General features: G+C 51.0%; 1 protein-coding gene across 1 annotated transcript in view; it reads left to right on the top strand.

Annotated features, from left to right (window-relative positions):
* Positions 1-12,035, top strand: part of LOC136106378 (dynein axonemal heavy chain 9-like) — a gene marked incomplete at its 5' end in the record, with an annotated part of 97,355 nt that overhangs the window by 51,036 nt on the left and 34,284 nt on the right. The window contains 4 exons of the mRNA XM_071813641.1: positions 280-454; positions 3,412-3,585; positions 4,969-5,176; positions 9,804-9,969. Of these exons, the coding sequence (XP_071669742.1) occupies positions 280-454; positions 3,412-3,585; positions 4,969-5,176; positions 9,804-9,969 (723 nt within the window). The remainder of the gene's footprint in view (positions 1-279; positions 455-3,411; positions 3,586-4,968; positions 5,177-9,803; positions 9,970-12,035) is intronic.

Raw genomic sequence — 12,035 nt, 5'->3', positions numbered from 1 at the left:
ACTCATCGTGCTCGCAGGAAATCATTGCCTTTAGCAAGTCTTCCATTCTGCTTCTTTCAAGAAGATCAAAGTTTTAAAATGCTTGAAACTTCTGATTATTGTTATTACTTGTATATGTGCCGGTGCCAGCGGGTCTGAGTGTGAGAATGGGTGTTCTCTTTATTGTACCTGGGAATAGGACACGTACCGCTGACAAGCAGAATGCCAGTATTCTGAAAGAGCATTTCTAGTCTTCCTGGGTTGTGATGGACGTATTGCTTTCTAATTTCCATCCCTTAGATTTAAGAAGATTATTCCCATTCCTGAACAGAGTATGGTTCAGATGTTGTGCTACCTCCTTGAATGTCTCCTGGCAGAGGAGAACACACCTCCTGACTGTCCCAAGGAGCTTTATGAACTTTACTTTGTCTTTGCTGCCGTCTGGGCCTTTGGTGGATCAATGTTTCGAGATCAGGTAAGACGGAAGATGCCTCTTCAGCATCTTTCACACTGTTTGTTTGTGTGGTTTTGTGTTGTTTTGATTTCTTCATACTTTCTGAAACATAGTGCTATGCCAGTAATGCTGTTTTCCTGGGGCTCTCATATAGGTGATAATAAACTAGAAACACAACAATTCCTTTTACGAAAGGCCTCGTTATCCAGGGTGTAACACCACCGGAGAACAGCTGAGGGGTCAGTGGTAAAGGTGGAGGGATGTTTGCTTATGCAGATGCATTTCACTGGGGAGAAACATAAGGTTAACTTATAGAAGCCTGTGGATGTGCATAATGTGATCAAATTAAGACTGATTTATCAGATGGATGTATCAGTGGAGCAGTCTTTCAGCCTTCTGACTGCACAGGTAGACGTGCTACATAACACAAACCAGCCGGTGTTTTGTCACCAGGGCAGAGCAGAGCCGGAGGAACAACCTCCCTTGACCTGCTGGTCATACTTTTCCTAAGGCACCCCAGGTGCCATTGACTTTCGTGGCCACAGGGGCACACCTACTCTTGGGTGGTTGCATCCCCTAGTCAGAGGACGCCTTATCCTCAGATCTAAAGTGTGTAGTCCTGATGTCTGGGTCTGCCCACACTGCACTGCTGTCAAGGGCTTGGAGATCCACGTCTGATCTCCGCTGGGCTTGTGTCAAACTCTGTGTTGTCTGGACTATGCGGGAGGTCTCTCCACGAATGTAACACCAGACACCCCTCCCCAGCTCGGGTGGAGGCACTGCCGTTCTTGATGGCTGCTCAAGTGCTCCCAGGGGTCTCTTTGTGTGTTTTCATGTACCTTAACGCCAGACCTAGAGTGTCTGCTGGTCTCTTCAGATTTGCTCCATGCCAAGGATCAGATGCTTCAGGAAGTGCTGAACAACACAGCTCAAGCTCAGCTGGGTGCTCACTTGGTGCCATCACACCTTGTGACCATTGAATGAGCTGTGCGAGACCAGCTTCCTTGGTCCTTGTGGAGCCTCCATTTCCCATGTGCCAGCTGGGAAATACTCAGCCTTAGTGTTGCCAGTCTAGGATGACTTAAAGAAACAAAACAGAACACAATAAAGCCTGGGAAGCACTACTTGTCTTTGCTTCAGCAGTACAAGCGCAAGTATGCTGGTGTGCGGTGCTGTGGCAGCTGGCCGCTGTGTTCCCCATGCCGCACAGTCAGTCTCGGGTGCATCAGGCCGGGCTCCTGCCTGCGGTAGTGGCTCTGGGTGGGCTGCAGGAGCAGCTGCAGGCACAGCGACCCTCCGGGAGGCTCCGCCGGGAGCCTGGCTGTGCGTTACTGCCCGCGGTGCTCTGTAAATGTCAGAGCTGAGAGTGCGAGGATACAGCAGTCCGAGCAATGGGGAGCCTGATGAAAAATGATCCAATATAAAATCTGTTTATTGCTTTCCACCGAAGGTGCCCTTCGCGCTGACCTTTCGCGGCCGAAATGTCAGGAGAAACAGTCTGGGAGGCTTCCCACTACTCGGTGCTTGTTGGTGGGTAGCGGGGCCCCTGTATAAAAACAGATGATAGATTTGCCATTTCCTGGCTCTGAAATTAGCGGTAATCCATATGGGGTTTTTATTAAGGAAGTGGTTTGAATTCCACACCGTTCTGGCAATAGAGCTGGGGCTGGAGTGGCTCCATTTAACCGCGGGGTCAGGGAGGGCGGGCAGCGCGGCACAGCGCGCTTGCAGGCGGTTTGGCTGTGCGGGGTAAGGGCACCCTTGTGGGAAAGCTTTTAGCAGCCACGCACGTCCCGCTCCACTGCGGGCTACTCTGCTGCCGCTGCTGAGGAGTTATAACAACAGGAGAACGGAGAATTACAGGGATTCTGCCTCTCTGAATAGCACGAGTCTGCAAAATCGTGGATACTATTAATGTGTTTTTCAAATCCACTGGTCTTTTGAGGGACTGTGGCTCAGGAGGCTTTATGGAGGACACTTGGTTCAGTTCAGCAACAAACCCAGGTTTCCTTATGGAGGCCGAGCAGCCTATGGACAATGTGTTGGTGACCCCACATTGTATGGCTATGGGGAGGAGAGACCCGCAGACACCCCAGGAACAAACTGTGCTGTTAAAACGGGCTAAATGATGCGTCCGGTATTTCACAAACATCTTTCTCACAGCAGTTTTCCTCTCCTCCTCCCCTCCACCTCTCTCCAGTTCCCATTGTCCACATGGGAAGGTGTTTGGGCAGAATGGCTGGCCCAATGTCGTACAGGAGACCTAGGGCAGAGGAGGGGACTAAGCACATTTTGTGAGTCCTGACCCAGCATCTAAAGCAAAACTGTCACCCCAGTTGAAAAAATTCAGATGCTCCAAAATCTCCATGTGTAGAAAGATACAATGGGGAAAAGCAAGGAAACGGGTGCTTTGAGGGGAATGTGGCAGCGCAGAATCACGGCGGGGTCAAAGGGGCAGACCCTCGCTGCTGCTTTGGTACGCTGGTGTCTGCAGTCCTGCTTGTCTGAAACGTTGTGGCTTGAAAAGAAGCCAGAAGACAACAACTCACTCTGAATAGAGTGGTGTGATTGATGAGGAAAGGCTTTGGTATGCATGCTGTGACTGACCATGAGCACAGATGTAGACGGATGTTGTGTCCTTGTCTGTTGGAAGAAGTAGGCACCAAGAATCAATCAAGTGGTCTGTTTAGTCATAGGCACGTATTTCTCTTTTTCAAATTGATCCATCTATCTAGTCTCAGACATACCAAGAGTGATCAACACAGAGGATGAATTATTTAGATGAATAAATAGGACTGATGAGCAGAAATGAAGAAAATGAAAAATTAGGCTTAATAGCAGGAAAAATGATAAGAACTTTATGCTGTGGAATATATTTTAAGGACTAATCCCGCTCTGGTGGACTGGGATAGATAACATTCTCCATTACTAATTAATTGATCCAGATTAGTGTATTTTCTCCACTTTTTGTCTTATAGCTTGTGGACTACAGAGTGGAGTTCAGCAAGTGGTGGGTGGCAGAATTCAAGACTATCAAGTTTCCCTCTCAGGGCACAGTCTTTGACTTCTACATTGATCCAGAAACGAAGAAGTTTGAACCTTGGTCTAAACTTATTCCTCAGTTTGAATTTGATCCAGAAATGCCCTTACAGGTATGTGAACCTTGCACGTGTTTTGTCTGGGAAGAGCACATGCATTTTAGTGACTGTATGCAGGCATTTCAATTGAAGTCTCATTCGAGGTCAAGCACTTCATAATAAGAATGGCATTCCGTCCTGGTTTTGTTAAAAACAAGTTTCTCTTTTAGTGAATTTGCCTGTCAGGTAAAACCTTCATATCAGCTGCGTTTTCCTGGAGAACCAGATCCATGTTTTGGTAAACATAGCAATGGAATGTGAGGTTATTGATAAGGACAGATTCGCATCTCGCGAGAGGGGCAATGAGAAACAGGTGACCAAGAAACTGACAAACAGAGTATAACATCCCATTCACGTGAATACTTCATATAAAAGTGGGAGATCACGAGGATCTCGTCCATTTTGCTTATGGCCGAGATTAGGAGAGGACCTTGCTGGTCGTCCCTGCGAACTGAGGCCTCATGACAGACTGAATCCAGCTCCGGTTGGCTGCACAGTCCAGTCCAGGACTTCAGGTGCCAGCTCTGCAGTTGCTGGGGCTTTCAAGATTGGTTTTGTATATTTTGTATTATTTTCTTTATTCTTATTAGTAGCATTAGTAAAACATCTTTAATTTTTCCAATTCTCTTCTATCTATCCTTCTTTCCCTCCCAATCACCTGTCCTGAGTGGGAATGGGGGAGAGAGAGGGGCTGAAGGTGGGGGAGAGGGGGCTAACAACACATCTGCCATGGTTGTATTGTCACCCCACAATCAAAACCCTTGACACATTCTTTATGAAGTACAACTCAATTACCCATCTTTCTTTACTGTACTTTGACTGTGAAGACTCATCCTCCATCCATCTTCCAGAGCTGAGTGATGTACATGAGGCGCAGGCTCAGAGACACCTATGAGCCAGGGCTGGTGTGCCCAGGGTGCGGGATGGAGGTGCGTTTGGCCTGCAGAGAGAAGCAGGATGTGGGACAACGTAGTGACAAAGTCCCTGAGACACCATCTCGTCATTCTGCGTGGCTGAAAATAGGGTTGTTTATATGATTTGGACGAAAAATGAGAGTTGCTGCAGGTAGTGAATTGCGTTTGCCAGCTATGCCTTTCTTTCCTTTTAGAGGTGCCACAGTGAGCAGATGACTTGTAAAAATTGTTACCATTTTAGCAAAATGTGTGTTTGCGGGGAGATCCAGATGTTGCTCTCAGCATCCCGCTGTCATTGTTTCGTCTGTACAGATAGTTTGACTTGAATGGTTGGTAGCAGTGTATTGTTCCCTTCCTAGCGCCATCTAGAAACTCAGGTCACCGCACTCATTCCTGGCTCTCCCAGTTTGATGTCTCCTCAGAACATGGCAGTGGGGTGGTGCCACAGATGGGTACACTTACCTGCTCGTTTTGCCCCTCTCAGGCTTGCCTGGTGCCCACCACCGAGACGGTCCGTGTGCGGTACTTCATGGACAGGCTCCTGGAGCGCCGGCGCCCCGTGATGCTGGTGGGCAACGCCGGCACGGGGAAGTCTGTGCTGGTGGGGGACAAGCTCTGCTCACTGGATACAGACGCCTATGTGGTGAAGAAGGTCCCGTTTAACTACTACACCACCTCTGCCATGCTGCAAGGTAAGACAATGGCTGAGATGTGGGACTTCTGCCTGGCAGGTCACCAAATTCCTGGGGTGTCCGTCGGGGTTTGGAGCTGGGTGTGCACTGTGGGCACTGCACTGGCACCCACTGACTCTTAAATCCCACTGTGAAACTCACTGGTCCGCAGACTCCTGGTTTTATGGAAAATGGCATTTCCCAACATGAGGGATTGAATTCTGAACACCACGACTCTGGTTCAGGGCTGTGCAAAGCACACACTTAAATCTGCTGCTGTTCTCTACAGCACACAGCTCGTACTTGACTTGAGGTGTGTCTTTAATACGCTTGAATTTAAGCCCGTGCTGAATAGAATGGGTTGCTTGGCTGGGATCTAAGCTGTCCTCAGAGTGCAATGATGGGAATTGCATCCCAGTTGTCAGTGAGGACAGTGCTAATGGGGATGTGCAGGTGCTGCTGGTTCCTGGGCTGTCCCCCGCATCCTGATGCAGCCCCGTGTGCTCCCACGGAGCGGGTGCCCCATCCCACTGCCCCAGGGGACACGGCTGCTGACCCTGGGAGGCTCTGACCTGGGGAAGCCCATGAGAATATCTTTGATGAGGATTTTGGCACATCAGTGAAAGATGAAGTTTGAGACCAGGATAAGGTCAGTTCTGCTGTGTAGTCTTTTCACAGATGAAGAGAAAGAGGGAATTGTTGAAAAGTGACTCATTTTGGAATGGTATTTTCACTTTCAGTTGACCTAAAGAGAGAGGATAATTTTCTACATGTATTTATTAATCAGGAATGAAACAACCTTGCTTGTTTTGAGTTGAACAACAGCTGTGGGTCACTGTAAACCAAAATAACTTCCTTTATGGAGTTTGGTCTGACCCAAGTGTCCTGAAATCCCTTTACTCCCTCTACAGGACCAGCACCAGTGAGACCAAGGTTTTAACCTTCACCATGTGGGTTTTTCCTGGCCAGGTGGCCCTGGGGCGAACACGCTCACGGCCATGAGCATCACAGCCCCTGTCTGTGCTCTGCTGGGCTCCCGACACTGCAGATGTTTTAAGGAAGGTGTCAGAGTTTAAAGTTGCCCTGTGGGACTGATCCACTCGCAGAGGTGACAGCACAGGCTCAGCCCACGCTGTGTCACCTGGGGCTGTGTCGTGGAGTCACGGCAGCTTTCTGGGGCAGGTCTGAAGGGTTTTGGGTCTTGCTAGTGTGTGATGGCTGCAGTCTCCCTCCTCCCTCCCAGGTGCCCCTTTGCTTTTTTCCCTGTGTTGGGGTCTCTGCAAAATGCCCTTGAGCTGCTAAATGGGCTGAGCTGTCTGTCTGTCTGTCTGTCTGTCTGTCTGTCTGTCTCTCTGTCCAGCTGCCTGGGTGGGGGACAAAGATGCTGAGGGACCTAGAGATTCTTTCTTATGGGGAGAGACTGAGAGCTCTGGGGCTGTTGAGCTGGAGAAGAGAAGCTGAGAGGGATCTGATCAATGGGATCAATATCTCAGGGTGGCTGTCAGAGGATGGACCAGAGTCTGTTCAGTGGTGCCCAACGCCAGGGTGAGGGGCAGCGGGCACAGACTGAAACACAGGAGGCTCCATGTGAACATGAGCAGAAACTTGTTTGCTGGGAGGTGCCAGAGCCTGGCCCAGGCTGCCCAGAGCGGGTGTGGAGTCTCCTTCTCTGAGACATTGAAACCCACCTGGACCCACCTGTGTGATCTGCTCTGTGACCCTGCGTGAGCAGGGCTTGGACTGGGGGATCTGCAGAGGTCCCTTCAGCCCAACCAGCCTGGGATCCTGTGATTCTGTGAATGTGCAGCCGTTTGTCTCCAGCTGGATGGGCGAGTGTGTGCAGGTGTTATTTGTACAGGCAGACCTGGCACCGTGTCCCTGGTCACGAGCTGTGGGCTGAGTCAGTGATTTTCTTCCCCTGCACAGAGGAGCAAGTTGTCTTGTGTGTGGATGAAGATGTGGTGGTGAGATTTGCATTGAGAAGCATGATTTATACTGCTTGGCCTGGATCCCTGCTGCTCATTTTTTAGAGTTAATTTGTCCCTTTTTGTGTAGTTTGTCACTTGGCTGCTTTATTCTTTTCCCCAGCAGGCACATCTTTAAATTTGTAAAACATGGGCACAAAGTAATTTTGGATTTTTTCTTACTTAAAAAAGATCCTAACCTGAGTTCCAGTAGTTCCTTAGACAAGGTGCCTGTTGCTGCAGAGATGTATAAGATGCAGCCCTTAGGGGAAGCAGAGTTGTTGTTCAACCCATCCCTGCATCCTGTGGCTTCCAGAAGCGCCATGTGCACAGGGGTTAAAAGGAGCCCAACACTCTCTCTGCCTGAACCTGGGGCCAGTTTGGGGATTTTCTGTAGTTTATTGTGACTAAATACCACATTCTGTGGCATTTGCCCTGGGCCTCGCTCTGCTTCGTGCCCTCTTGGGCCTCTGCCCCTCCATCAGATGTAGCCCTGACTTCTGTCATTCAGAGAAATTGCAATAAATCTTGTGGTTTTTTTTGTTTGGGTTCTTTTTTTCCCTCTCCCTTGCTCACCAACCAGAAGGTACGAGGTGTCCAGACTGTTTCTTTGAGGTGCTAGTTTGAGTATGTGTCAGGATCTCACACAGACACACCGCCCCTTATTATTATTGTGAGATACGGCTTTGAATTAAAATACCACTTCCACGAACATGTCACTTGATCCCCAGTAATTGCATTTCAGTGTGATGAATCTCTTGCATACTTGTTTAACCTCAAAAAGGGCTGATTTTATATGTTAATTAGGGACTAATTAAATTTAAATTAAATGCTTATTTGAAACACTTAATTTAACTTGCTACCAGAAATTTCAAATATTGTGGTTTTATTGAACGGGGAGAGAGGCTCCGCTGAGGAAAGATTCATCATTTTTCGTAGCACAATCCATTCCTTTGTGCAGCAACTGTCTGTGACAAGAAATCAGCTGCATTTTGAGTGGTGAGCAAGGCAAGCTGTCTGCAGTGCACCCAAGCAGGAAAAACCCAGCGTTTTGAAAGGTCTGTGATCTGAAACAAACCAACGGAATATAAATCTTCCTTAACAACTTTTGCACGTGATAATAAATGGCTTAAAAAAACTCCCAGTCCCGTTTACATTTGCCAGTCTTCCCTAATTACAAAGAATTGCTACTTACCGTGTGCTGCTTTATAGCACCTTATAGGTCTGTTGCCAACCCAAAACTGCTGATGAAACAAATTCTTCGAGTAAGCACAGGGCAGAAAACCCACCCGGGGTCTGGGCAGAGGAGCGTTGCTTCCGTTTGCTTTTCCACTTACTGAGACAGTAAAGGTTGCCTGGGCTGCAATCAGAGGAATCAATAACCTATAGAACATGATGTGCAGCGACGTGGGGTGATTTTTATTAAATATCAGCCCAGGATTATAAATATTCCCCACGTTTTATGAGCTAGAGCAACATATGACCCCAGCCTTCTGCTAAAACAAATTAAAGTCTTCCAAGGCTTTGAAATGCGAAACTATTCTCTCCGTGCTTTCCTTTGCGTGTGCGTGACCCTACTTGAAACTAGGTGGTAATTTGACAGCTCGTGTTGGAATTAAGTCTTGTCACATTATCTGGAGGGTTGGGTAACGCTGGTGAGAAGATCAGGGAACTTATGATTATTTGATGCATTTAAATAAAAGTGTCATGTTGGTTGTTCTGAAGATGTCCAGGAATTTGGCCCTGAGATCGCCTATTTTTGTCTAACAGGGTAAAAGATGCATATATTCACAAAACCAGCAGCTTTGCTCGTGGGCTTCTGTGCCCACAGCATCCATCTCCCTTTCTCCATCGCAGCGCCCAGTGCCTGCTGCCCTGGCCACGCTGCAGTTGCCGCATCGCCGGGGCAGGCAGCAGGGGATGCTCACTGCTCTGGCACAGCCACCTCTGCAAGCAAGATTTCGTTTAAAAAATTATGCAGAAGAGATTCAAAAGGCTTTATCTTGCATGAAAAGCTCTTGTTTGCTCTGAGGTAGACATGTTTTGTAGCAGACGAAGTTTGTTGTATTTTTGTTTGGAAGGAAGAGTTGAGAGCTTTCTGATTTAAGTCAAACCAAAGTGCTGACCAAGGGTCCCTGCAGGGCTCCCAGCTGCACTGTAGAATCATAGAATCAGTTTGGTTGGAAGAGACCTTCAGGATCATCGAGTCCAACCGTAACCCAGCTCTAGCACTCTAGTCCCTGAGAACCTCATCTCCACGTCTGTCCAACCCTCCAGGGCTGGTGACTCCAGCACTGCCCTGGGCAGCCTGTTCCAATGCCCCACAGCCCTTTGGGGAAGAAATTGTTCCCCAGATCCAACCTCAACCTCCCCTGGCGCAACTTGAGGCCGTTTCCTCTGCTCCTGGCGCTTGTTCCTGGGGAGCAGAGCCCGACCTCCCCTGGCTCCAAGCTCCTTTCAGGCAGTTCAGAGATCAGAAGGTCTCCCCTCAGCTCCTGTTCTCCAGCTGAACCCCCAGGCCCCTCAGCTGCTCCTCATACAGCTGCAGCTGGGGGACATCTCAGCTCCTTGAGGGGCCGCTGTAGCTACACACAGCACAGCATTGAGCTGGGCTGAGAAATCATTTTTATTTTGCAGCAGTTGCTCTCCCAGTAGATGAGCTTTGCTCCTCTGCCTCCCTACAGGTATGCTTGAGAAACCTCTGGAGAAAAAGGCTGGTAGGAATTATGGCCCTCCAGGTACCAAGAAGCTCGTGTACTTCATTGATGATCTCAACATGCCCGAGGTGGACGCTTACGGGACAGTGCAGCCCCATACGCTGATCCGGCAGCACCTGGACTACGGCCACTGGTAGGAGCCTGCTTGGGCTTGGTTGTCGGAGACCTTTTTGTTCAGCTCCAGTGCTGGGGAGTGGGTTTGAGAGAATCTCAAAGCGTGGGTCCCTCTTCCCATTGCATACTGCTGGGCTAGAGCTGGTTGGGAGGCTCTGGGTGAACTGAGAGTTGAGCACCCTCAGGGCTTCCCCTGTCCCCAGCAAACAAATTCACTTAGAATCACAAAACGTCCTGAGCTGGAAGGGACCCGCAAGGATCATCGAGTCCAGCTCCTGTCCCTGCACAGGACAACCCCACAGTTCACACCGTGTGTCCGAGGACGTTGTCCATCGCTTCTTTAATACCGCTTGATTGCTTACTCATAGCTGGGTTGAGAGGAGCTTTGCTCTGCTCTTGCTGTGGCTTGTGACTGTGGTCCCAGTGCAAAGCCTGCGAGGGGAGCGCGATGCTCGGCCTTGCTGCCCCGCGACGCTGAGAGCAGAGGCGGCTGTGGATTTGGCCTCAGCTGGGGTGAACCCCCCTGCTGTGAGCACCTAACATTGTCTTCTGTCAGGCAGCAGCAAACAACCATTATCTAGGCAGAGGTGATTTGAAGGAAAAGCAGTGACTGTTTTGGAAGGAGATTGGTGTGTTTTACACTTTAGCCAGCAGCTCTGTGTGGGACATGAATATTTGCATCTCTCCACAGGGAATACAGGGCAGGGACGCATTGCAATTTCCACTCTCCTCAGCTGTGTGCGTGCCTGAGCTCTGCCAAAAGCTTCCGAGGAACAGAGACAGTGGAGCGGAGGCAGAAATCTTGGGCTGTGGGTGTCAGGGAAGTCAGGCAGATAGAGGGTGAGGGAGCTGCGAGGGAGCGTTGGAGGCACAAGGGGCTGCAGCGAGGAGTAGGGGGATGCAGTGAGGCGCAGAGGGATGCAACGAGGTGCGGGGGATGGAGTGAGGCATAGGGGGATGCAGCGAGGTGCGGTGGGATGCAGCAACGTACAGGGGATGCAGCGAGGTGCGGGGGGATGCAGCAACGTACAGGGGATGCAGCAACGTACAGGGGATGCAGCGAGGTGCGGTGGGATGCAGCAACGTACAGGGGATGCAGCGAGGTGCGGGGGGATGCAGCAACGTACAGGGGATGCAGCAACGTACAGGGGATGCAGCGAGGTGCGGGCGGATGCAGCAACGTACAGGGGATGCAGCGAGGTGCGGTGGGATGCAGCAACGTACAGGGGATGCAGCGAGGTGCGGGGGGATGCAGCAACGTACAGGGGATGCAGCAACGTACAGGGGATGCAGCGAGGTGCGGTGGGATGCAGCAACGTACAGGGGATGCAGCGAGGTGCGGGGGGATGCAGCAACGTACAGGGGATGCAGCGAGGTGCGGGCGGATGCAGCAACGTACAGGGGATGCAGCGAGGTGCGGGGGGATGCAGCAACGTACAGGGGATGCAGCGAGGTGCGGGCGGATGCAGCAACGTACAGGGGATGCAGCGAGGTGCGGGCGGATGCAGCAACGTACAGGGGATGCAGCGAGGTGCGGGCGGATGCAGCAACGTACAGGGGATGCAGCGAGGTGCGGGCGGATGCAGCAACGTACAGGGGATGCAGCGAGGTGCGGTGGGATGCAGCAACGTACAGGGGATGCAGCGAGGTGCGGGCGGATGCAGCAACGTACAGGGGATGCAGCGAGGTGCGGGCGGATGCAGCAACGTACAGGGGATGCAGCGAGGTGCGGGCGGATGCAGCAACGTACAGGGGATGCAGCGAGGTGCGGGCGGATGCAGCAACGTACAGGGGATGCAGCGAGGTGCGGGCGGATGCAGCAACGTACAGGGGATGCAGCGAGGTGCGGGGGGATGCAGCAACGTACAGGGGATGCAGCGAGGTGCGGTGGGATGCAGCAACGTACAGGGGATGCAGCGAGGTGCGGGGGGATGCAGCAACGTACAGGGGATGCAGCGAGGTGCGGGCGGATGCAGCAACGTACAGGGGATGCAGCGAGGTGCGGGCGGATGCAGCAACGTACAGGGGATGCAGCGAGGTGCGGGCGGATGCAGCAACGTACAGGGGATGCAGCGAGGTGCGGGC

This window comes from Patagioenas fasciata, chromosome 11 (genome assembly GCF_037038585.1).
Source record: "Patagioenas fasciata isolate bPatFas1 chromosome 11, bPatFas1.hap1, whole genome shotgun sequence".
NCBI lineage: Eukaryota > Metazoa > Chordata > Aves > Columbiformes > Columbidae > Patagioenas > Patagioenas fasciata.
The sequence above is the reverse complement of the archived record's forward strand: the minus strand, read 5'-3'. Positions and strand labels throughout refer to the sequence as shown.